Source organism: Amblyomma mixtum, chromosome 1 (assembly GCF_055824585.1).
Source record: "Amblyomma mixtum isolate Tamu chromosome 1, ASM5582458v1, whole genome shotgun sequence".
NCBI lineage: Eukaryota > Metazoa > Arthropoda > Arachnida > Ixodida > Ixodidae > Amblyomma > Amblyomma mixtum.
In genome coordinates, this window is record NC_143012.1 from 193,827,247 (window position 1) to 193,854,662 (window position 27,416).

The window sequence follows — 27,416 nt, forward strand, 5'->3', positions numbered from 1 at the left end:
ATAAATGAGCATTGGATAGTTAAGCCCAGGACAGCGGTGCAGTTGTCGAGTCACTCGACGTTGGCGTAGTTTGCGAAGTCGGGTAGCCCCAGCCCTGCCTGAGCGCCCTGCGAGTCTCGCTGTAAAGCGGCCGTGGGTCTGCTCGACGCTTCCGACGGCGCCTCGGTGATGACGATCTCGATGGGAGGCCGAATTCTGGCTGCCGGGGTCCGGGCGCCCCCGAACCGGAGCTTGGTGCGCGGAGTGCTGCCTGCCGCACCTCTGGGGAGAAAAAAGGGCACCATATGGATTCGGGAGCCAAGTTTTAGTGTACAGCTGCACACTAAAACTGCATCGACATCGAAGCTGAACGACATCGAAGCTGCATCGACAGCGACACCGCCTCCGGCTGCAAAGCACTGAAGCTCGACCAATGCCAGGCGACACTGTGAAAGCATTCTGTGAGAGCTTCCATGCTGGTCGCCCACTATTTAGTTAATTCACTAGTGCAGTTCAATCTGTTTCATACGCTTCCGCCTTGCATTCACTTCGCTGCCTGGGCGGCACGTATTTAAAAATTGGGCTTGTATTCCAACTTGGATCCCTCGACGGATTCGAATCCCTGATCGATTGATTCAATCAACGAAAGCACGGAAGCAGTTGTCCTATACCGAGCTCCAAAGAATGCGGACTGGCACAGTCACATCGACCGCGCCCGCTGGCAGAGAAAGTCTGAATTTCTCTTCAGTGCCGTAAATCCTTTCTTTCGGACTAGAAACATCACATGCATAAAAGCAAAGTGACATAAATTACATGACGCAATAAAACCATCCTCACCATGGTAAAGAAATTCCAGGAAATGTCTGTGGAGAGTGGATTTAAGCGCAGCTGTTAACTGCTGTAGCGTTAAAGTTGCTTTGACATCACGAGCGATTGTAACAGCACTGGCAAACCTTCGAGACTTCCAATTACTGTAGACACTCCTGCAACGCCTGAGGTTCGACAGTGAAAACTGTGTCGCCGAAATGAGTTCGTTTTGGCCGTGACCAGTTGTCACAAAATAGTACGCATTTTTGAAACAAAGAAACAAGATCATCGCCGCGCGGACGCATCTCGCCAGCACGGTCGTAAAACGGGGGAGGAGGAAACCCCTGGAGGGCGACTAACCTGTGTGCGTGGCTGCCCCCTCCCCCACCGCTCGCCGAAAGGAATGAGTCAGCCACGTCGCCGATTTCTCCAGAACGTCGAAGTCGCTTCTACTGTTAACCGGGGGAACGGGCGTAGCCTTGCGTGCGCTAAGACATGTCTCCTTCGCCTGTCGGCGGCGGCGCCACACCAGAAATTACGAGCAGCTCCACGAAGCGACTCCCGGCTTTTGACCGATGAGGACGCGCCGTCGGCGCGAGAAAGAAAAGGAGACTGCACGGCCGACACTGCGTGTATGTGCGCGCCTACTTTGGCGCGTAGAACAAATAGACGCGGACCAAGCCTATATAAGAATGGCGTTGACCGCTGTCAGTCTAGTCCGAACCGCCCTTTAAGCTTCAGAGAAGCGCGCCCGTTCGACTCCCGGGAGAACACCACTCGCCCAGCCACGGACCAACGAGCAACATGCGCCAGTCTGCGGGTCGGCATCGTCGTGGACCTCTGGTCGTCGGACTGTCGCAGTGCCCGGTGAACAAATTGGGTTTTGTTTGTTTGCCTCTCTCTCGTGTTAGTGCACTTTAGGTGCAGTATTGCCTTTGTATTGTATTCTCTCTCGAATTTAACTTTGCACGAGTTGCATTGTTTTATTAACCACTTTGTATGTGTTTGTACTAGTGATTGTGGAATCCTCTGTATCGTCTCATTCCTGTATAAATATTGTTTTGTTTGTGAACCTTCGGCGCCGACCCATTCTGTGGCTTGCGACCGGCGAAAGCTGGGCACCAAACGACCAAAAACCTCTTGTCACTTGGTAGCTGGTCTCCGCTGAGTTTGCCACGCTGAGTCGAAGGCAGACCGCTAGTCCTCTGTTGAGCTAGTCTAACAGCGGTCAACAGTAAGCTTAAGAAACGAGACAAGATTACACGCTGCCTGCCCCATGTACTCACCGCATCTTGAACAAGACGCAGTGCTTCTTTCCCAATTTTCTTCTGGTACTACTCCAATTTATTTTGTGCGGCTTAAGTTTGTCTAAACTCAGTACCTATCTTCGACCCGAAACGGATCAGTGGCCGTTGTACGAAATCAAGCGTAGCTATAAACAAGAAGCAGCAGGATATATGCAAAGAAAACTTTGTTAGCCAATCGAAACCCCTGGATCGCTGCACAGATGCTGGGGCAGTTATTTGTGACGCTGAGTGTGCCGCGCGGCGTAAAACGTTGTCTGTTCTCAATATCTCGCATTCAGTGTGAATTTCCCACATGTTGTGCAATCAGGCAAGGATAGCAGCAATATTGTTAGGACCAGGGGGTGTATTAAGACCACGACGGGCGACCGAGAACTGGCTGGGTCCACTTTCCGAGCACGAGACACACATACACCTCGTCCTCATCTTCTGCGTAGTCAGCGATGCCAACCAAATAGAATAGGCATCGGCTCGTCACGGGCGTCACAATATTATTATGAAAACAATTAAAGCCTTGCGATGACAGTTCAGTGGGAAAACAAGCCATGAGTGAAGTCGATGTAGACACAGTTTTCGTTTTGCAAAATGTGATGTTTGCATACTGCTAGTACAGACAATATTGATTGTCTTTCCCGAGACCCCTGATTAAATACCCGTTATATCTCCTTTGCCATGATTGTAACCTTATTTGTACGAGATCACATTGTAACGTATGTTAACGGGTACATAGATAAATGAGCACTGTTGAATTCAAGGAGACCACGAACGCAGAGACAAGCGCACATGGATGTGCTTGCATGCTTTTACCACCTGCTGCTTTTCCTGCGAACCGGCTTTATTTTACTTCGTCGATATTAAGATTATTCGAGTGTCCATCTCGCAGTCATTTGTAAACTGCTATGCCGCACAGGAGAGTAAGCTTTAGAAGTAAATCGACGAGCCCTTCGTGAGCTTTTATGGTTTTCTAAAGCCATGGAGGCTTTGCCTGTGCACACCCATCGCACTGCAAAGCAGCAGCATAGTTTATTGGTTTATTGGTTTTTAACGCCCCAAAGCGACTCAGGCTATGAGGGACGCCGTAGTGAAGGGCTACGGAAATTTCGACCACCTGGGGTTCTTTAACGTGCACTGACATCGCACAGCACACGGGATTCTAGAATTTAGCCTCCATCGAAATTCAGCCCCTGCGGCCGGGATCGAACCCGCGTCTTTCGTAAAGCAGCAGCACAGAATGAACGGTAAACTCACATGCTGTGCGCAGGCCCTGACCTATCGAACAGGGAGCCGCTATAGTCGAGGTCGCCTGCCCAGGAGCGAGTCTTCCTCGGAGCCCATGCACCAATGAAATGGTTCACTGAAAAAAGGAAAAAAGCAGAGAGAACGCAGTTTGCCAGCTGCGGATTCTGGCAGAACATCATGCTCTTTTTTATTTTTATTTCCAAATGCATTATTTCCTCTCCTAGAAAGTCATATAGTGCGTATGGAGTAAGTAATGCAGGCAGTTCCTGCCACCAATCTGTGGACGGCCGTTCAGAGCCACCCAAATGTGAATATTATCTTTACATTTTAACTGACTGGCGCTGTTAAAGTTATCGAACATCATGATCAAACGCGGAACGTCAGTGATAGAACTTTATGAAAGTTGTGAAACCACAATAGTCAGCGGATGTCAAGATCTTTCTTGCGCCTCATCCGTAAGTAATTTTTCGTTTTGACAATACATTTGGCTAAAAACCGAGGTTTAGCAGGCTAAGGACGCTTTTACAACACATGACAAAGGTCTGATTTGTAAAGCTGAACCGCATGTTGAGGTTACCGATTGCAGGCAGACGTACAACTCTCACGAGGACGAGGCTTGGTGAAGGCGTCTTCATCTCAACGACCCTCAGCCTCACACGGAGACACGAGGGGGAAAGAAGATTTACAAAAAAAAATTGGTGAAGGTGAGGAAGGGCAGACGTGAGGTAACAGTGAGAGAAAGCAGCTCTCACGCGTGTTGTGAGCTGTTAACTAGCCCTCAAAATCTACTCATTTTGTTTTCTTTTTTTAGCCCTATAACGTAAAGTTTTTCGCCACGCAACACATGTATCTTCCGTATCCTGCATCGCGACATCTTCTGCCGCGTGAGCTAACACCCGTTCCCTCGATTCAGAAATAAAAGTGTTCCAAGTGGCGTTCCTGCACGTGGTCAAGAAGTAAAAAGATTAGTGAAAAACGTGCTTACTTGTGTTCATCTTGTACTCCTCGAGATTATTGGCCCGGTCAAGCTTGGCTTGAACCTCGGCTTGGGAGTCATCGACGCGATTTACAACGATCGCTATGCACTGCGAAACAAGTTCAAGGTAAAATTCAGGATGGGCAGGTTCGCGAAAAAAGGTGTCACTAAGTTGTATAGTGCACCTTTTATTTTGCTACATTCCTTTTATATAACCTGTCATCAAAAGATGTAACAGTGTGTAAAAGATTATATATATATATATATATATATATATATATATATATATATATATATATATATATATATATATATATATATATATATATATATATATATATAGTATCAGCGAAGCCTATGAGTGAAAATTTAAAAGATGACTGACTTTGGAGGCATAAAGGCTTGCTACTTCTGCGGCGACATATCAGTGCTACCAGTGGCGGCCTACATTTGAAAACAGGTTAATCGCACTATCCAGAAACCTGGTTATGTACATCATATTAGTCTATTATCAACTTGTTTCTTGAGCTTTTACGAGGTTTTCGGAAAGAGCGGTATCATTTCTTTTACAATTTCAAAAACTCGATATGATCAGCGCTTTGACGCAACTAATTCTGACCATCCCTGTAATCAAACCGAAACCGCATGGCTGCGAAGCGCACGTAGCGGCACGTAGCATGTCGCGTGGCCTTCTCTGTCCAGTCCTAAATTTGAATTTATTTGATTCGATTTGATTTATTGTATTCGTTTTGACAGTACACAAACTTCAAATCGAGAAAGAGTAAGCTAAAGGCATCTAAAAACGTCTGATAAAGGCCTTTCTTCCCAATGTAAAATAAAAGAAAGTGGCGCTTGGCAATGCTACAAAATTTCCGTAATACAAAGTACAATGCAGCGGACATGGCGACTACGAAACGATGAGATCAGTCATGCATAATGCAAAACACAACGCAACTAACCTGGATTAGGTCGAGAAGACACCAGATTAAACTATGAGAAATTTTCGTGAACAGTGTTCCTATATCTGACCTTGGACATATTTTGTAGCGATAATCGAGTTAAGTAATTGTAGGTGTTTTCTGTATGAAGAATTACGTGCGTTCGTTTTTTGGAACATGTAGTTTGTACGAGATTTGGATGCATGGCATTGAGGGTATGCTGTTTGGGCAAGTAAATGTGTGGTCTAAAAAGTCGGTCTGTTTTCTTTCATAAGGTTTCTGACATAAATAGCAAGTTTCTTATATTAAGCGGCTGTGATGGTAAGCATCTATGATCGAGAAGTAAAGGTTCCGGGGCCTGACTGTAATGTAAATTATCAATCACTTGTATAGCTCTCTTTTGTCGAATCAGTGCTTTCGCAAGATTGGTAGAGGTAGTCATTCCCCAGATCAGCAAACAATATTCTACCTGCGAAAACACTAGAGTGAAATTTGTAATTTGCAGTTTCGAGGCAAAAATGTGCGAAATTTGTTTAGGATACCAACAGAGCGAGCAATGTTAGTGCAGACGTGATCTATGTGTTCTGTCCAGAGCAAATGCTCTTTAGAAATAGCTCCAAGGAGCATTGCAGAGATGACGCGTGTTATCAGGGTTTCTTCGAAGTAAATTTGAAAACTATTCGGAATTTCCTTATTTTGTTTTGGTTTATTGGGATTTAACGTCCCAAAGCGACTCAGGCTATGAAGGACGCCGTGGTGAAGGGCTCCGGAAATTTCTACCACCTGCGGTTCTTCAACGTGCACTGACATCGCGCAGTACACGGGCGGCTAGAATTTCGCCTCCATCAAAATTTGACCGCCGCGGCCGGGAGCCTTATTTTTGGCTGTGAACAATATGTACTTTGTTTTCCTGACATGTATTTCTAATCTATTCGATTTGAACCAAACTGACAACTGGAATAACCAACTGTTGGATGCTGCTTGTAAAATAATATCTGGCCCAGACAGAAATACGTTCGTATCGTCTGAATAGATTGCAATGTCATCCACTGGACGAAGGTTAACGATATCATTAATGTACAATCAGAACAACGTCGTTTCCAGAACTGAGCCCTGTGACACACCAGACACAATCTGTCCGATCGCAAACGAAATACCGTTTATGATAGCTGTTCGAAGTCAGCTGTCAAGGCGACTAGAAACTAAAGTTAAAGGAACGCCCAGTACGCCATAACACTACATCTTTTTCAGCAATGTCTTACGGTTGACCGAATCAAACGCCTTCCTCATGTAAAGAAATATGCCAACTGTTAAAAGTTTATTTTCTAGGTTTTCAATTAGCCTTTCATTAATTTCCAGTGAAGAGACCTCAGTTGCGTTTTTTTTTTAATTTTAAATCCGTACTGTTGCTGAAGATAGCCCAAGATCTGTGGCACGTAATAGCCTTGCCATATACAAGCAGTTCCGTCTTGGAAGTATTTTTACATAGTTCTATGCATTGATATCAGAGGAAAACAAGAAGCCCTCGTACGAAGCAGATACCGCTATTAACCGTTCTGTGCGCTTTTCGGTCAGCCATGCTTCAAATGGCGCTATTAATGCTGTGTTTCCATCAAGGTAGTGTTGTGCTGGCTCAAGAAAAAGGCCAGAAAAAAACTTGCACGCGCAGCAGGGTGGCTATATTCATATTGGTCATTCCTCTCGACGCCTGCTCATCCTGTTCAATCATTACGCGCTTCTGAGAGTACCTATTCCGCGGCATCAGTTACCTCCAAAGTAATGCAGCACTAAACTGGCGGTAGTTGGTACTGAATAGATTATGGATGAGTGCACGCGTTACTTTCTGAAGTTTTTTGACATAAAATTATATCGAGGCACGGACTGGGAACTGTGCTTTCGTCACCTAACGCAAAATACGTGGCGGCAATTGAAAACAGAGAAAAAAAAAAGAATTCTCGACAACTGCCTGCCCTGCAATGCAGGTCACTATCTCCTACTTAACTCCCATACTCTGCGAACGTATGAACTGCTGAAATTGGTAACAAATAGAAAGTTAAGCTCAAGCATGCACTTATTGTGCCCAAAGGTCGCTGGGGTTATTTGCCCGTTTTTCTTCGGAGGGTGATGAAAGCCGGGTGAGACTTTAGATAGATAACGATCTGCGAATGGAAGCATTGCCTTGATTAATTTGCTCATTTTTTTCCTTCCCGTTTGCCAATTACCTGAAAGAATTGTAGTAGAACTGCTTTATAGTAAACGAGTCATTGGCGAAATAAGCAGTTTTCACAAACGAAATATTCACTGCTCGAACAGTACCACTAAGAGCTTACCTGTGCCACCGTGGATCCCAAAAGTAGGCTGCCTATGGCCGGAATGAGTTTGGCACAGACGAATATGATGTTCCGTAGGCAACCCTGGAGAGCAGCAAGGACAATATGGGCAGATAAGAGATCACACCGTTCCAAGAATTTAGCGCACAAGACGAGACGAGAAGAGACGACAACAACGCTCTTGTTGTCGTCTCTTCTTCTGGTCTCTTGTGCGCTAAATTCTTGGAATGCAAAACCAACTAGCCCAAATTCATGGATTGACGAAGATCACACCGTCATCAGATGTAACGCAGACGCATCGGTTAGTCACTAACTGAGTTTAATCATGGAGATATGGTTCACGTTTGATGACGTTGTTAGGACGAGACTAAAGAAAAGCGAGAAAGGGCAGTTCCCCCGTAACTTTGTCTACTGCTGTCAGTTAGTCTGCCACAATCTTTTGAAGGTTTTGCTCGTAAGTAAGCAAAGGGCGGTTTCTAAGAGAACAAAACGCTACAGTGTATTTGCTCGCTGCTATGAAAAAAGCCGAAGCAGTTATACAACCTCGTTTCATGCAAGTATTGTAATTTGGTTTCTCATTCGCTTAGTTTCTCCTTCACAAAAGAAGCACACGTCTTTTCTCCGAGACTTCTATGGATCCCTCATTTAACCTTCAGCTCGTATGACTTTATGTGAGCACAGAAATGCTGAGGGTTTGCTAAAGAAACTTTTTTGCCTTTCTTATACACGATGTCGTAGATGAGACAACCATCCGGACCAGAGGTGTGGCTGCGGGGAAGACAATTAAGGAGACAGGGCAAGGCCGAAGAGAAGTATGGAGGATCGGATGTTGACCTTGGGGGAAGAAGAAAACGAGCCTCGGGCAAGAAAAGGAAAAAACGAAAGGGAGTTGCGCGTTTTTCTTTTTTTCTTCTTAAATCTGGCGGGTTCATTTCACGAGATGCGCGGCTACCTATGGCTCTCTGTAGAACTTTTCTCTCCTTCTTATATAGAGTCATACGACAGCTGTATATAAGGAACTTTACAATAAACGACGTCGCCGCTGTAACGGTAAACGCTCGAATTCACTAGCTGACGAGTATGACAGAGTTGTTCATTAAGGTCTGGAGCCTTAAGGGCCACGAGAGTAGAAAGATAACCGGGTGCACTGAGGAATATGAAATCTGTGGCAAAGTGAAGGTGATTCATGTAGCTTCTTAGACAGGACGCCTCCCACAACTCCGAGATCCGAAGCTATCATCTACCCCCCCCCCCCCCCCCCCAAAACCCCCACAAAAAAGAAAAAGGTGCCAGCCACGTGCATACAGTGCAGCTATCGTTGACACTTTTCCACGACGGAAGAAGGCGGAAAGTCTGGTAGTGCTTTCATTCTTGGCATCAAAAGATGAAAGCATGAGAGGGCAACGCTCATGGCATGCTATTAACCGAAAACATAACACTAACGCCTAACACCTAACATGCGGAAATTAAACTAAATGTGTAAATGTAAATCAGGATATGCGTTTCGGAAGAACGCTTCTGTATGGCTCCCTAAATGAATGTACCGAAACATTCCTACGTATAAAAGCCTGCTAAATGGACACTCTCGGTTAGTTAGCGCACCGTTTCATCATAAAGAATCTGCTAATACCTCAAAATGGATCTATTAAAAATTATGATGCCTTGAATTTAATGATGAAAAAGCAGCTTGACCAAGAGCGCCATGACTAATCTTTTTCTTCTGCGCAAGGTTGGGTCAAATTCCCATTTTCCAAAGCACTTCACTCCAGAGAAGTCGAGTAACAGGAAAGATGAAAGCTTGCATCATGTGAAAAACCGATGGCTAGCCAGCGACATGAGGATTCAAACCTGGTACTTCCTGCATGCCAGGTGTAAGCTCAGACCCCTAGGACATCGCTACGGTTTGTATTAAAAGTTTCAATCACAAAGAGACCACTCTAATCGAAAACAGAGCATTTATAAGCTCGAAAAGACCAAAAACGAGATATATGTCTCGCCATCACCGGCCGATTTCGCGAGTAAAACGTATGCGTCGACGCTGATTTTAGGGGGCAGATTCCAGAAGCTATACTACACCGCAATTCGCTTCAAAACACGGGCAAGCCATCATTTATCCCTAAGCCGCCGCGGTGGCTCAGTGGTTATGGTGCTCGGCTGCTGACCCGAAAGACGCGGGTTCGATCCCGGCCGCGGCGTTCGAATTTCCATTGAGGCGAAATTCTAGAGGCCCATGTACTGTGCGATGTCAGTGCACGTTAAAGAGCCCCAGGTGGTCGAAATTTCCGGAGCCCATCGCTACGGCATCTCTCATAGCCTGAGTCGCTTTGGAACGTTAAACTCCAATAAACCAAACCTTTTTCCGTAAGGGCGTCATAAGTTTGAATCAACTGCCGGGTAGATTTAAAACTCCAAATTTCTCGCCGATAAATTTATTCATGTTGAAAATGTTAACATAGCCAGAGAGAGCCACAAATTAAATTTTTACTGAGAATAATATTTTGATAGAGTTGTCCTGAGTGTCCTTTGAAAACTTTTCTGCATATGTATTGACGCAAAGTTGCAGACGATATAAACAGGCCTCCTGTTTCTGCAGCATGCTTTGTAACTTAGAGCGTTAGCTCTTAGCTTGTTCCCCAGTTCTGCGCTGTTGTCGGCGTCCGCACCACAGACCATGCATACAACTGGCGCTGCGCCGAGATGCTGCACATTAATAACGGCACAGCTTGTTTATGCTTTGACTGGAGCGCCGGAGAAGGTTGCTCGCTCGGCGAACTTGGCACGCTGCAACAGCAGTGTACCGCATGGCGCGATTTAAAGGCGATCCCTTCAAGCTTAAACAACTCGGAATAAATTAGCCTAACGCGGCTTATTTACGCAAGAAGGATGGAAGGAATACATGAGCACAGCTTGCCGACGTATTCCTCTATCCTGCGCAATCTTTTTTTTTTTTTTTGCAAACTAAGCGACCTTCACACCACGAAATACTTATCGATCCGGTTTAGGCGAAACTGACGCTATAACCTTCAAATTACGCTAGTCTGTACACATGGTTAGAACGCCGGCGACACGGTGCGGAAGGGACATGATGCACAAGGCGACGCGTGTTGGAGTATGTACACTCGAGCGTCAAACAACACAGCTCATGCTTAAATGCATGCGTCACATACTCGCAACCGTCCTGCTTCTCCGGACACAACACAGCTCTGTGTCCTCCCTGCTTCATCTCGTCAATTGCGCTGCTGCTATGGGATGCAGAAACCAACTAGCCTAACTAATTTTCATATCTACCCGCCGAACCTTCAATTCAATTCAATCCTTCTTTCGTTCCTTGCGCAGCCCGCAAATAGAATTGTGTGGAAACCACCAGCATAGTCTGTGAGGGTACACTCACCTTGCAGTTGGTTCTTCCGGGCGGGATGTCGTTCCTAACCTGCAAGGTTGCATATGCATCACTTAAGGGTTAATGACTTTTTCGAACTTCTGTTGCTGCTTTTAAGCACAGGACATGCTGCACACTCTTTAGCTTTCACCTAGTGCGGACGGCATGGTGCTTTTCAAGGCCGCTTTCAATGAGCAAAGGAACGCAACGAAGTTATATGTCGGCAGTTTTAAAAATACTGCGTTGTACAGATGTCGGCTTTGTAGCAACTAAAGCGAACAGATCGTACAGGGTCGGTCAAAAGTTTGCACGCAATAGACGCCTCTTTTGAGCACTATAGTAAGGCAATTACGGCACCTCCGAAGCTCAACATATCTGTAGACGGCAGAAGAAGTATCGTTCTCACCTCTGAGAACCTTGACAGCTTCATCGGCATCGTAAGTGTTAGGTTATACCGATGAAAAGCATACCCTGTGGCCTGGGATTTTTTGACCAACGCTGCAATTTTATCAGTTTTCATTAATTTGCTTAGCAAAACGTCACTTTATAAAGATGTTCGCCTGGCCAGTTTGCTTCACTCTGCACGAGAAAGGCAAGTCTTATGGTTGTGTACTTGTGGCTGGTCTTTAGTGCTGTAGATTAACGTGGCCCCGCCCTCGTGCCAACAAAGGAAGGAAGATACTGGTCACGTGCCAAATGCGCAGATAACTTGCAAGCCCATTTTCTCATTCAGAATATGCAAAGGATAAAGATAGATTTTAAGATACTCCCACATTTCGCATCCCAAGGCTTTTGGCGTGTATAGCCTGAAGGACTGCGTGAATTTACTCTTAATATGAAGACATGGGAACAGAAATAAGCACGAAGCTAACAAGCGTTCACTGCACACCAGGCAGTGGTTAAAAGTTGAAAAACAGACGTGGCCTGCGGTCAAACAGAACGTGAATCCATACAGGCGTGTAGCACCCGCTTTATGGCAGGGGATTCTGGCATTTCGAAAACATCCCGCGGTATTTCCAAAGATATGTGACGTTCTGCTTGAAGTAAAAACAACATACATGCGCGTATCGCTATATTTTATCATAAATTCTAGAACAAACATCGAAAATTAAAGATGTCTTTTAAAATCTTTGTGCGTTCTTGTCATTCTTTAGAAGTCCGTAAATGCACTAGCAGGATAGGCGCATTTATGTGTAGGTTTTCCCAAGGACGACACATGAACAGAATATGTTTACAGGGGAAATTGCCTCGGAGCCTCTGTCTTTTCGTCCAATTTCGAAAAATTGCAATGCCAAACGCTGGAGATCAAAATCAATGGCCTTCTTTCACCCGTTAACAACCGCAGCTGGTGCGGTATAGCTGGTGCTAGGCGCATGCAATCCACAGCCGAAGACAACTAAGGTAGCGCTAGGCTCACGCAGGGACTGGTCACGTGACCGATCCGGTAACCGCCTTTGTGTGAATGAAGAACAGGCCTAGGTGATGCGAGACTGTGGCGACTTGCTGCAAGCGTACCTAAATGCTCCGGAGATCTTGCTGGACAACTTAAATTGAGATCTTGATGTTAACAACAGTACTCTTCTCGCTTTCCACCAGCGCCCCCTCTTTACATGTCATTAATGTATCGCTGGGATCCAGACCCACAGATTGAGTCGGTAGCCTGTCTGGGTGTCATATACGACCCTCGGTTAGGCTTACGGCCGGATATCAGAAGCAGGATGACTGCTGTTGGACGAGTTACGAGGCTCGGAAATGAAATTCGGTATAAGTAGTGGCACTAAGGTTTCTCCTCGAGCGTTATACAGGGTGTCCAGGCTAACTTTAGCCAAGGGTTAAAAGATCAGATATTTGAGGTAGGCCAGAGAAATGACTTACATACACCTACCAGCCGGTTTGCGCATCTAGGTAATTAATTCCGAATTAAGATAATTTTCCTAAATGCGCAAATATTGACTTTCGACAGCAAATGTGAATACCAAAGTTGGAGAGCACCTTCCGAAACCGCCATTCCATTTATTTGCGATAAAGAAAGCCTCACGTGTATCATTTTTCCCGAGCTCCAAAGAAAGTCAGCGAAATACAAAAAAAAATCACGTGACTAGCGCATTCGCGCGCCCCCATTGTGCTGCTCTCAATCCTGGCTTGTTGGTTGGTTTATGGGGTTTAACGTCCCAAAGCGACTAAGGCTATGAGAGACGCCGTAGTGAAGGGCTCCGGAAATTTCGACCACCTGGGGTTCTTTAACGTGCACTGACATCGCACAGTACACGGGCCTCTAGAATTTCTCCTCCAAAGAAATTCTAGCCGCCGCGGCCGGGATCGAACCCGCGTCTTTCGGGTCAGCAGCCGAGCACCATAGCCACTGAGCCACCGCGGCGGCAATCCTGGCTTGTGTGAACGAAATCAGCTGCTGGTATGGGGCGACAACCCCACTGCTCCGGTAGGCCGATATGTCGGCGGTGGTTGCGACGCCCACGCGAGCCAGTCTGTAAGCGTGACGGTGCAACCACCGTCGACATTTCGGCCTGCCGGATCAGTGGGGTCGTCGTGCCATACCAGCAGCTGATTTCGTTCACTCACGCGAGGATGGAGAGCAGCACAATCGTGGCGCGCGAATGCGCTAGTCACGTGATTTTTTTTTTGTATTTCGCTCACTTTCTTTGGAGCTCGGAAAAAAGACACACGTGAGGCTTTCTTTATCGCAAACAGAAAGAATTGAGTTTCTGAAGGTGCTCTCCAATTTCGCTATTCACATTTGCTGTCTAAAGTCAATATTTACGCATTCAGAGAAAATATCTTACTTGGCAATTAATTAATTGCCAAACAAAAAATTGCCTATGATGCGCAAGTTGGTTGGTAAGTGTATGTAAGTGGTTTCCCAGGCCTACCTCAAATATTTTATCTTTCAACCATTGGCTGAATTAGCCTGGACACCCTGCATAACATCAGTACCAAACTTCGTTTGTTCTATCCTCCGACTGTCCAAGATGCACAACTATAACCTGTGGTTCTTCTTGAGAGGCGCGCTCTACGTCTTTGCCTTGGGTTGCCCAAATCGGTTGGGAATGTCCTCCACTTGGAAGTGAGCATATGGGACGAACTCCTGTTTCGAGCTGTCGACTGCACGAACTTCTTCAGGGACATCTCTGCCTATTCTTCGCCTAGCTACACCCATTTTTGCGTCAAAACCAGCTTTGTTTTTAGATACTGATTGGTCAATATATAAGGTTCCTCAGATTGTGTTCGCGGAGTCCTTGTTGACGAAAACTGCAGTCTCAGGTTCGTAGAGCCCGTCAACTGTGCGCGAGCCGATTATGAAGTTTACTTTGGCAATGCTATAACACCTAATGCGAAGAATTTGTCTGCCAATGTGTTAAATGGCCTCCTCAATGGATATATGAAAAAAAAATAATGAAGGTCGCAATAAACTTCGCGTCGTGCAAATGTCCCTGACTCCATTGTTGTGCATAAGGCAGGTACTCCCAAAAAACAGGCCGGGTGTGAGACCAAAAATGTACATTCTGCACATGAGCTACCTCTAACCCCCTTCGGCGATACTATAACACTCCTCCGTGGTATCTCCTGTTTCATTCGACCCCATTACGAAATAAAAAGTACGTCCGACTACCCACGTCACTTATAAAACGAATACGGATTTCTGCGTTTAGCTTTCGACCACTCGATTTATAGGACGCCTTTTACTTCACTAATAGCTTTGCGTTCAGGTGAGCTTCGCCGATAGATACACCTGTCCGAAACGGTACAAGGTAAAATTAAGAGCAACTATGACAAATAAGATGGCTAAGCGACTGCTGTATGGGCATTCATCGACAGATGCTCTGGACGAGTAGCCCAATCGATGAAACTACTGGCGTTTGCACTTCGCAAGGAAAAGTACCCCTCTCACTCACCCATATCATCAGGGTGAAGCCAGCCGACGCGACCCCCACTTGAGCCAGGATGAGGATGCCCGCGGTGATATCGAGCTGGAAAGGAAAACCACCGTGCTTTGCTGAGCTCGCTTTAACGAGTAACGTCGCTTTAAAACAGAAGATAAAATATAACTCGCATCTAAATCCTACGCATCATTATGCCGTTGAAAAGTCGTTCAAGAATACACAAACATTCGCCAAAGCTGCATGGCGTAACAGAAAAAAAAAGATTCATTTTTTTTCTGATTTTGGGTGCGCTTCTCGCGAAAGTCTGACACGCTTTCCGCATTCACGATGAATTGCTGAGCAACATAGAGCACAAGTGTCATCCTTTATTTGAGAAGATCTTAATTTTGGGACGGGAGTGGCTCTGGAAGGGGCTCAATAAAGCTGTGGTATGCCTGGGATGTTAAAGCACCCCGCTTCACGAATGTTGTCCAGCAAGAATTTTTTTAACGCGCTTTGTAGAAGCTAAGCTATCTGCAGTAAAAATTTCAATATCAGCTCTTTCGCCCCTTTCCCTCTCCTCTAGTCACTTTTTGACCCGCCGGAGCTACGTGGCTTATTTTCCGTGGCCACGATATCTGCCTGATGTCTGAAAGAATATAAGCAATAGCCACCTCTCAACTTGTCTACGCAGGTGCAAGCAACAGAGAAGGGTCCGAGAATGAAAAAGTCGCCGGAGAGGACTCGCCAACTTTCGTGCGTGATTGTGGGTTCTCTGCTGCGTGTAGAAGTATATTACTCGGCTCAGGTGTTCATGACAACACAATGCATTGGTTGAGAGAGTTGGTGCTTTTCTCGGAAGGTGTCTCAGAGCCCCTTTAAGAAAAAAAAAGGCGAGGTCTTCGAAGCCGTCCGAACGGAGTCAGGTATGGAAAGTGGTTATGCTAGTTCTCCGTCAATTGCCTTTAGCCAGAAAAGATAGGCATGCTGCGTAGCGATAAAAAATAAAATGTATTTCACCAACGCATGTGCATGGGATGTGGTCGTTCGCAGAATGCTATCCTAGTTCTTCCTTCATCCCTGTTCGTTTTATTGCGAAAGCATCACTAGTCCCACAACGAGAAAAGCAGGCGGCATGCGTGCGTGTGTACTCGCAGATGGTACAAAGATCCCAGCGATGGCAATAAAAAAGGGTGACGTAATCAAGCCACTGTATGACGCACGCAGCAAGCTGAGCACCACCACTTCAAACAATCCGATACATGTCGTTCATGTTGCTGTCGTTGTTGTTGTTGTTGTGACTGAGAGAAGAATGAAAAGGAAAGTGCACGGGCCTGCCAACTGGCTCCAGCCGAGCCACCACCGCTGCCACGTGCAGATAGCACCGCTGCCACGTGCAGATAGGTGGTGGAGAGATCGCAACTTCGGCCGCTTAAGGCCGATTCACACGACGGACCATTCGCCCGCGGCCCGCGCACTACGTGTGCATACGTCAGCACTTTGAGAGGCGCGCTGGATGCATGGATGGATGGCGGCCGACAGCGCACCCCTCAAAGTGCTGACGTATGCACACGTAGTGCGCGGGCCGCGGGCGAATGGTCCGTCGTGTGAATCGGCCTTTACCTGTTTTTTCAGGACCGTCCGCTTCGGCGGACGCGGTTGTTGCTGCGACGCGCGTCTTTCCTCTGTCGTTCATCTATACTCGTATATACTCGCCACTGGAAGACCTCCATGTTGTGCCACTTTTCCCAACATTTATACCAAAATTGTGACGTAACTGTTCGTAGTCGAGGGCTCCGGATGGTGTGATACGATTTCTCGTCGCATATATGTTCATTGTGGTAGTCAAGTTGGAGGCTAGCTTGCGACAGAGATTCGAACTGACGACATACGTACCTTCAACTGTATGCCTTCTCAAATTTTCATATCAAAATTGTGATGACACCGTTCGTCGTACATTGTTGCTGGCGGTGTCATACGCGCAAAAAAACAGTAATGGTTTCGCAATCCCACATTTAAGCTGTCTTAACCATCTCTGTCGAGTTTTTTTCTTATTTTATTTATTTTATTTCTTCAGCTCATGCACTAGCTGATTATACTGCTGTGGTTTCTCCGTTATCTTTCTTTTACAGTCAAGCCAATGTCACGTGCCCATGTTGTCTTTTTTCTGCTGCAACCGAATAAACCATCAGTTGGTAGAATGCGCTTAACCGACTGTGTCTTGCCTCGTTAACTGTGTTCCTGTGTAGATTCAAGCAGCGCACCACCCGCGCAATATAGTTACCACTAGCCGTACCCCAAGCGCTTCTTCAATTCGTAATTTGTGCCCTCGCCCTCATTTTAATCAATCAGACGAGAAGATGAAGCGACCCAAACGAAAACGCTTGTATCACAACAATCACTGAATTCCTTCCGTCCACTGCGGACAAACTGAGGGCACAAGGCGCGGTTAACTGCTCCGAGAAAACAGTGCACAGAACAGGCGCCCTTATTGTCCTCGCTTTGCACCTGTACGTAGATCAAAAATATAACGGTGTTTCAGGGAAGCCCGCCCCTAATTTTAAAGACTAGGGGCTTTTGAGGTAAAAAGAAGCGTTTTGTGGCATATTATTGCGAGTGCTTGTGGACGTCAAAAAACAGGCCAATCATGTTAACTAGTTGAATGATCAACTAAATTCTAATAGTGAACTTTATAGCTATTACGGATTTGACCAACACAGTTCCCACTTCGAGTTATTGATCAAATCGCTCTCGCCCTACCATAAGCTTGTCGTCCCGGTTAGTCAGTTGGTAGAGCGACTGTGCCGGTGAAGCGGTGGTCTCGGGTTCGAAACCCGGACTAGGACGAATTTTCCTTTATTTACGAAGTTTCTGAGAAAGCTGTATAGCTTTCCTTTACAGCCGCATGGCTGCGCTCGGGTGGATACCAATGAGTAATTACTCCCTTATTACGGATTAGATTGGTAGCAGGCCGTTAGTAATAGCCAATATCACTTTTAAGGCAAAAGCCTCGCTAGCCCCATTAGAGAAATTCCGTCGGCAACCGTCGCCGTCGTTGTTGAGGCCGAGAGACGGTCCCAAAAGTATGGCGTCTCAAAGCGGCGAGTGCGATGACGGCGTGCACAGTGCACTACAGATACCCGGAGCACACACCTTCCCCCCCCCCCCAATCGCCTCCGACGCGCCATTTCCTCTTACGGCATAACTGGCGGACGTCCCTCCAACGGATATATAGCGCAGAGGGAGCTGTCACTTCCTCGCCAGAGTCGCTAAGATCATACTGTGTCGGTCGTCATTTTTTATGCGAAGCATATTAACGTAGGTTTCGGGCCTTCGCGCGACGCCCGGCGGTGGCCACCATTGACCTTCAAGTGACCTTCAAGTAGGTCACGTGACATGACGTCACGTGATGACGTCACACCGGCTGCAGATGGGGCCTCATATCGCGCCGTCGGTCGCCTCCCGGCGGTGGCCACCATTGACCTTGAAGTGAGATCACATGATGTGACGTCACGTGATGACGTCTCACCGGCTGCAGATGGGGCCTCATATCGCGCCGTCGGACGTCGCCCGGCGGAGGCCTCCACGCATGGAGGAAAAAAAACAGGAGGGAGCGTCCGGCGACAATCTTGAAGCCTAGTCTTAGCAAGTAAAGATATAGCAAAAAAAAGAGAGCGTGTCCCCCCGTGATCGCACCACGTGATAGCGTGCGGTATAGCCTAGCGCCGCTGCGCGCGCGCATGCGCCGATTAGCGCGGCAGACTAACTGTAGATCAACTTCCTTGCTGTAGACGCCCGCGCCGCGGGTCGCACATACGCGCGCACTAAAACATACCGGAATCGAAACATAAAGGACCGGCTCGGAGAGCGAAAAACAGGGAGAAAACGACTTCAAAACAACCAAAACACTCGGCTTGCGAACGCTGGCCGCGTGACGTCATGCTCCCTCCTTAGTTTTTTTCCTCCATGCCTCCACGCTTCGGTTCGCGCCGTCGCGCGCGACGCGGCAGCGGCGCCACCATCGCTGCATCACGTGATATGTGACGTCACGCCAGGGATGAGGCGGCGCGCGCCCGCCGTCGCGTCAGTCTCTGTGCCCGCAACCGCGCCAGCGTCTTTGCGCCGGGCGTGTATGTGGTCAAGATGCCTCCAAACGCTAAGGACATGCTTCGCATCCACTGGGCTTAACCTTGATAAGCCTCCAATTTTTTGCTTTCCTATCGCCCGTGGAGGAGTAAAGTGCTCGCATAGTCCGTCACTCACCGCCAGGTGGGGCCTCCTCGCCAGCAGGGCGTCCACGCAGCCCAGGACGGCGGCCAGGGCGCACGCCGAGCCCAGCACCACGGTGGCGACGGCCAGCGCGGCCAGGTGGCGCTGGTGGCCGTGCAGACCCCAGCGCTGGCTCTCCACGCTGAGCACGTTCAGCCGCGTCAGGGAGGCGTAGCCGAGCACGGCGACCACCAGGCCACTGGCCTGCGCAGACACGCACACGCTCCCTTTAACAATACGCCATAAGAAGCCACCGACAACATTTGGCACTGCTTTTTCTGTTGTTTCGTTTTTTTTATTTAATAATAACTTGTTTATTTTCATCAGTGATGGGGGAGACTGCGGATAAAAGCCGCTTGACAAGCGACTTGACTGAAGCCCGCAGCCTCCCTACAGTGCAGGCAGCGATAGAATAACAACAAAAAAAAAACTCGCAGAAAGCACAGTATTCAAAATTAATGCACGCACACTTGATAGTCACAAGAGGTAAAACAAAAGGCAAGATAACACTTTTAGCTGTTATTGTAAGCAAGGATTGTTAATGAAATGTTTGCGTAGGGTTCGTACAGAAATTGTATGCAAATCTATACCTGATTTGTGGAATGAATTTATTACATTAATGAAATTATTACAGGTTATCAGCGTTACTCTTTTAATTCGCCCACAAGAGCTCGAATCCCGAAGCCGAGATGCATGCCTTGTTCATTTATTAACGTGACACATGCGGGGATCGGGCATGGCCGTAGCTGGCACTGGACAGAGTTAATTGCAGAGATATAGAGGAGGCCTTTGCCCTGCATTGAACGTAGTCAGACTGGTGATGATGACATGCACCGCCATTAGTGCATTATCGTAATTATGTGTGTGGGGGGGGGGGGTAAAAACAATCCACAATACATCTTTCCTAACATACACACGTGAATAAAACCATTACCCCAGAATGAGAGACCCAGCAGGGAAAGGAAAAATAAAACAAGAAACGCATGCTGTAATGCAGATGGCTCCAGAGAATAACAATAATATTTTGGCCGTGAATTTAGAACTTTCGAAACAAGCAATACGACATACACGCGCAATATAACGTTTTTTATTGTCCACTATAATACGGTGTTCATGGTATGGTATGGTATGGTATGCTATGCTATGGTATGGTATGGTATGGTATGGTATGGTATGGTATGGTATGGTATGGTATGGTATGGTATGGTATGGTATGGTATGGTATGGTATGGTATATCGTCACGTTGTAGTGACGGCAGTCCAGCGGTCAGGAAGACAGCAACGAGACTTGCAAACAAAGCTCTTTATCTGGGCTTATTTGCGCCCGCAAAAGAAATAAACAGCACGGCAGCGGCGTAAGCAACAAACGTGCTCGTCAGTCGTCTAACTACGAATTCTGCCGCTCGCTGCATCGCTCAATTTAAAGCCGGCAAGTAAACTTCGAGATAACAGGTCAAAATCAACTACAGTAATCTGGAAAAACGCAGATGCAGTTCTTCATGGCTGTGATCAATCCAGATTAGTCCGGTCGCTTCTCGAGTCACGAATAAAAATGATAACACCCCGTTCCTTCGGGCCTTCAGCGCGAACGAACGGACACTACAATGATGTCACAAAATTTGGCGCATTTTTGAAACAAAAAAACAAAAACAGCGCCGTGCGGACGCATCTCGCCAGCGCAGGTCGTAAAAGGGGGAGAAGGAAACCCCTGGAGAGCGACTAGCTTTGTGTCTGTGTGGCTGCCCCCTCCACCACTGCTCGGCGACGCGGCGCGGGTACAGATGTGAAGGCCCGAAAAAAGACTGCAATATTGAAAAAAAAAAACGGTTTTTTCGTTTTTTTTTCAGACGAGGAAAAACGGAAAGAAACATCCAAAATTTCACAATGCAATTTCAAGGTTTTATAATTGCTTGCTTTTAGTTTAGGCTTTTGATTTTGCTTTGAAAACCATTACAGTGTGCATAGTTGAACGATTGGAGAGCAGTCGTCATCGCCGGTGCCAGGAAGGACTTTTAAAACGTTCCTGCTGCGAGTACGCGGGTTGAAGGTTAGGTCACATATAAGATCCAGGCTTGACTTAAAAACACACTAATACTTGAAGTCAAGGCTGAAGTAGAATAGAATGGCTGCAAATTCTACAGCGTGGCACACATGGCATAAATAACATGTGCTGCTGTGCGCGTAAGTGGTTTTAGCCAAATACAAGCCTAGCTTCTTGATTTCCAACGTAGCAGAGTAGAGGACATCCGCAGAAATTTGATCCAGGACAGGGGTCTGGGACTCAGCGATGCGCGTGGCCCGATCTACCTGGTGGCAAGGCCTTTGCACCAACCAGCCGCTTACTCGTCTGGCTTGCCGACTGCTGCAGATACCACCATCAACCGCCAGCTGCGAACGAAACTGGTCCCGTTTCGGAAACGTGCGAACAAGGATTCGCAACAGGCTTTCAGGGGAACGCGTTCGAAAGCTTGTGTATGTGCAGTCGAACCTAGCTGTGGACACAGCTTCAGGTCATGCTGCTGCGCGTAGTGCCGCATCCAGCGACAGTGACTGAGTCCGATATGGAGTGACTTATAGATCAGTTTTCATGTTCCCTTTCTCGGTGCAGTAGAACAAGAAGTTCGTTCCACAAATATGATATTTATATCTCCATATTCGCCTGAAGTGCAAATCATTACTTATCTTCGCGGTGCAATAGAACAAGAAGTTCGTTTCACAATATGACATCTATAACAGCATATTCGACTGAACTTCGGAAAATTATTATTGATCGTTGTGCTGTTGCAAATAAACCTGTTTTTGATACGTTTTGAAAAATTTCCAATTTTTCATGAAAAGAAAACCGAAGAAAATGGTTTTTTCCACGCCATTCAAAATTTCTTGAAATTTTACATCTCTGGGCACGGGGGGATTGCCGTCCATTGTTCTATAATGTCCGAATCGTTTCCACGCGATGTCGACGGAGAGGGCATAGCCTTGCGTGCGCTAAGAGATGTCCTACCCCTCTTCACTGGCGCGGCGGCGGCGGCGCCACGACAGAACCTTCTGGAAGCTCCTCGAAGCCACTCCCGGCGTTTTGACCATTGGGGCCGCGCGCCCGGCGCGAGGAGAACGAGACTGCACGGCCGACACTGTGTGTGCGCGCCTGCCTTGGCCCGAAGAACTAACAGACGCGGAGCGAGCATATATATACGAAAGGCGTTGACAGCTGTCTGTTTAGCCCGAGCCGCCGTTTAGCTTCATCGAAGTGCGCCCGCTCGACTCCCGCGACAACACCAATCGGCCCAGCCACAGACCAACGAGGCAGCGCGCGCCAGTCTGCGGGACGGCATCGTCGTGGACCTCTGGCCGTCGGACTGTGGCAGTGCCCGGTTAGCAAACTGTGTTTTGTTTGTTTGCCTCTTTCTTGTGTTTGTGCACTTTAGGCGCAATATTTCGTTTGTATTGAATTCTCTGTTGAGTAAGTTTGCACGAGCTGCATTATTTTGTTAATCACTTTGTATGTGTTGTTTGATTGTGAAATCCTCTGTATCGTCTCATTGCTGTATAAACTGTTTTGTTTGTCAACCTTCGGCTCCGACCCATTCTCTGGCTTGCGACCGGCGAAAGCTGGGCGCCAAACGACCAAAAACCTATTGTCACTTGGTAGCTGGACTCCGCTGAGCTTGCCACGCTGAGTCGAGGGCATCTCCTTTGAGTCCGAGACCCCTACCCTCACACGCTCTAATAGTGTCTGGGAACGTTCACGCTAAAAGTGCGTGAAGTTGGGGGACAAATGATACGTAGCAATATGGTATGGTATGGTATGGTATGGTATGGTATGGTATGGTATGGTATGGTATGGTATGGTATGGTATGGTATGGTATGGTATGGTATGGTATGGTATGGTATGGTATGGTATGGTATGGTATGGTATGGCACGGCACGGCACGGCACGGCACGGCACGGTACGGCACGGTACGGTATGGCACGGCACGGTACGGTACGGTACGGTATTGGACGTGATCTTTGGCGCCCGAAAGCGGTGCATGGGCTATCGGGGAAGCCGTACAATTGAGGACCTCTGATTATTTTAGACCGCCTGGAGCTCTCTAAAGTGCGTCGGCATCGGACAGCAGACCGGAATTTTCGATTTCTCCTCCTTCAAAATGCGGCCACCGCGGCCAGGATTTAATCCGGAGACTTTGAGAGAACCAGCCGAACACCAAAGCCACTAAGCCACCACAACGGGTCAACAAAACATACAATATCCAGCACATGTAAACGCAGTAAACAACGCATTGCATAATAAAGACTGAAAAACAAAACTATAAAAGCAAACCATTCTTTGCATTGAATTTGAACCGTCCTTAACCATAGAGTTCCGGTCTCTCACTCAAACGAAGAATGATACTATAAGGGAGGAACTTTTCTTTACTATGGGGTTATGTTTTTCGGGCTCCTGCATGTCCGGGGCCGTCGGCGCGGGTCATGACGGGTTCCGTTGCACGCACATGAACGTTAGTTGCGTCATACTACCGAGCTCCGTAAGGGCTGTGTGTGCGGGCGGTGTTGACGACTTTGTGATGGCGCGGAAGTAATTTCTGCCGTCTGGGCTCAGTAACATGCACTAACACTGCGTAGCACAGGGCTGTTTTAGCATTTTGCGGGCATCTAAATGCGCACGCCGCTACCATGGTTCAGTGCCGCGATCTTGGAAAGAGCGTCAGTGGCTCTTTAATATTTCTGCCGTTTCGAGCGTAATGGTCATGCATTGCAATCTTCCGGTCCCTGCTGCGCTTTAGGTGTGGGTATCGTGGTATACGTTTGAAATAAAAAGAAAACTACGGTCGCATTGACGGATGTGTAAAGCAACGCATTTGTACAATATTCAAGCTTTCTGCTGCAATGATATGGAACTCTCACTTTAGAGTCCAAAGACGAAATGGATGTTTTAACATCCTACACTAAAATGTTACGAGAAGTTGCAAGACACCCTGCTTATTGCGTATAGGGGGCCTTTTATGTGCTGTGGCCGTGGGTGCATAAAAGGCGTTTATAAGCTAGAGCACAATGTGACGCTCAAAGACGGTAAGAGGTCATCATCTATCCCGCTCCTTGTTGAATGATTTCGCGCGGCAGACGTCCTCAAAACACTCGGCGAAAGCACGGGGCAAAAGCAATAATAAAAAATAGGCAAAAAAAATGCGATGCTTCAAGAAAAATGAGCTGTGGTTTAAACTTTGGCTAGCCATGGTGAGAAGCTAAAGCTTCCTTTGCATGGCTACGTTCACAAACGCCACGCACACTGCCGAAGGAATTGTCGGTAAAGCGTCGATGAAATGCACGCGTAGCCGAGTCGTCACACTCGCTGAGTCTGATCACAAAGTCAGTGTTCCGGCGCTCCATCTCAGTTGAAACCATCTTCGCGTCCAGTGCCGAAGTTGGAGAAGCCTCCCACTCTGCGTCGCTGGTTAGTTAAAAGGTTAGGTGGCCTCTCAGCCAATAATCAGTTTAGCCCGCCGCGGTGGCTTAGTGGTTATGGTGCTCGGCTGCTGACCCGAAAGACGCGGGTTCGATCCCGGCCGCGGCGGTCGAATTTCTTTGGAGGAGAAATTCTAGAGGCTCGTGTACTGTGCGATGTCAGTGCACGTTAAAGAACCCCAGGTGGTCGAAATTTCCGGAGCCCTTTGCTACGGCGTCTCTCATATCCTGAGTCGCTTCAGGACGTTAACCCCATAAAACAAACCAAGCCAAACCAATAATCAATTTAATCTCCACCTACCACGGTAATGAGGTTACTCACAGTCCGATGGTGCTGTTGCCATCTGCCATGTTGGGCAGATTGTGATGACGTCAGTAGGTCACATGACCTCTCCCAACCAATAGGGGAAATTCAAGGATAAACTCACTGGCGCTGCTCTCTTGAAAACCTGGCGTAGTAAAGCTTTCGCTTCAAAAATTCAGTCCTGAACAGGAAGCGAACCCGGGACCACCATTATCTGCGGGACAGTCGCTCTCCCAACGAAGCTAACCGTGGCTATTTTTGATGGTAGGGCGAGGCCGAATCGATCCACAACTCTAAGTGAAAACGGTTCTGGTGGCGTATATACAAATATAGCAGCGCATTGACCCATAACAGTATCCTCGTGGTGCATTACGCTGCGGGGTGTAGACAAAGGTTGCAATGCAGAAAATTCTCAAGCGTGCGGTCTGAGATCTTATGTGGAACGTGTGAGAAATAAGCGGATCAAAATAAGTTCAACAACCAGCAAGTTCCACTTAAGCCTGCATGCTTCGTTGCGGGACGGCCTGTTCCACATAAAGAAAAACAAATATAAATGAAAAATTCTTATGGTTCCACATAATTAAGTGTGATCCAGATAAAATCCCCCTTGTTCCAGTGAAACTGGTGAGCCAACTCAGTTTATGTGGAACATAAGTGGAACCAGATTAAGAGTGTACTCGCTAATCTTTCTACTGACGTTTAAGATCGAGGCAATGTCACACCTCGATCGAGGCTATTTGAGGATTAATAAATTACGAATAATAAAATAGCGTTCCGGGCAGCAAGACTTTACAGTCACACTTTCCCGCCTCCTGTTTTAACCATGTTGCCGAGTCCTCAAGTATTGTTCAGCTAAGCTGCAGGCGCACATGAATGGAAATTTCGAGTTGTGTAGCAGCATAAATTTTTAAAGCCAACGTTTCAGAGGTATTGCCCATTTTTCACATCTTCCGAACCACTTTTGTTTATTAAGCACAGGGCTCCTTTTTGATCCGATAAGCGTGCTTCCGTGATTACGCTTCGTCCCAAATCTAAAAATGAAGATCGTTACTGGACGCACTCTTCCTACAGCGCATCGCTCGCCACTACTTTTACGACTTTTACGTTTGCTTCCAACAAAAACGAGTTGCGTGAACCACATGCACGGAACTAGCCGCCACCGCGCGCTCATGCACTATCGAACGAGCCACCCCCATCCCGCCCCGTAAGCTCGGAATGGACGCGGCAGAGTCAAGACGGGGCTGCCGGGGCAAATAAGCAATGCAGTGATGCAGTCCGCTTGATGCTCGATTAATTCATAACCTTTTGGTTTGGTTTATGTTTATGGGGTTTAACGTCCCAAAGCGACTAAGGCTATCAGAGACGCCGTAGTGGAGGGCTCCGGAAATTTCGACCACCTGGGGTTCTTTAACGTGCACTGACATCGCACAGTACACGGGCCTCTAGAATTTCTCTTCCAAAGAAATTCTAGCCGCCGCGGCCGGGATCGAACCCGCGTCTTTTGGGTCAGCAGCCGAGCACCATAACCGCTGAGCCACCGCGGCGGCAATTCATAGCCTTTTAATAGTCTGATTGTCTTAACTGTGAAATCTGTCCCCGTGTGGCTGCGTTAGAACATGTCGAGCGCACTTCACCTTTACGATCGCGACCGCAGCTCACATGACGTGCGTCTCGGTGTTCGTCACTGTTCTCGCGAGGCGATTGCATGCTCCAACATTCTACAACATTGCACACAAGCACGAGCCATCTCGTGATCCCTTTCTCACATCGAAGCAAGCATGACTGGAAAATATAAATGCGAATACGAAGCCGGCCACGATATCTTTTGATGTTCTGCTGTTCCACTGATGATCGTTGGTATTGATGCTGTGCTGTAAATGCTCCTTTCTGCAGCTTGGCTTCTTTTTTTTTACCAAAGCATACTTGAATGTCAGTCAGCTCTTCTCCGCTACTCGTGCCCGTGTCACTGACATGGTATCAAAGTTCGTCATGAAAAATTTTCCAGGCAGTTCCTCGCTAGCACTTTGATACACTTGCAGTTTAGCCTTCAGCACAGGTGAAGCTTCAACGGCGCGAAAAACCAGAACTTCCATCGTTGGATTAATATCGACAGAAGGGTGTAGTGCACTTACCAGCGAGATGATGTAGGCCGAAAGCTTGAGGAATCGCCTTCTCTTCAGTACGCACCCGGCGAACGCTCTCGAGACAGTCGGCATGGTTGTCGGCGGCTGCGTAGGTGCGAAAAGGTGACGCCTCCGTCGGGGCTGGTTTCTTGCTTGTCTTTTTCTGTGGGCGGAACAGTGCTTTAGGCTTATCTGATGAAGCGGATGCACGGATGCACCGCTGACAGCGCACAGGTCCCAATTGGCCGCTAGGGCGATCATACGGCTTAACCCGCCGCCCGGTGGCATGTTTTCGACGGGGAGCTGAGAAAGCGAACAAACCGGCCTAAAAGAGATAAAGAGGGTATTTTTATTGTTTAAAGCTCCCAGTGCACCGCTTATCCAGTTCATTTTCACATCTTCTTCCAGAACATCGAAGACGTGCTT

At 47.4% G+C, this 27,416-nt stretch overlaps 1 protein-coding gene across 2 annotated transcripts; it reads right to left on the reverse strand.

The window, feature by feature from the left end:
* Window positions 1-27,083, reverse strand: LOC149370388 (uncharacterized). Of its 2 annotated transcripts, none has more exons than XM_089583256.1 (8): window positions 27,000-27,083; window positions 19,094-19,303; window positions 14,864-14,938; window positions 10,965-11,003; window positions 7,574-7,657; window positions 4,315-4,414; window positions 3,343-3,444; window positions 1-259 (listed from the first exon to the last, which is right to left on the reverse strand). In XM_089583256.1, exons 1-8 carry the CDS (start codon window positions 27,081-27,083, stop codon window positions 51-53), a joined length of 903 nt encoding a protein of 300 aa, XP_089439382.1. In that variant the 3' UTR covers window positions 1-50. The 2 variants fall into 2 exon arrangements, with proteins under 2 accessions (XP_089439382.1, XP_089439381.1); XM_089583255.1 differs by having other exon boundaries at window positions 1-261; window positions 3,339-3,444.
* Window positions 27,084-27,416: the final 333 nt, after the last annotated feature.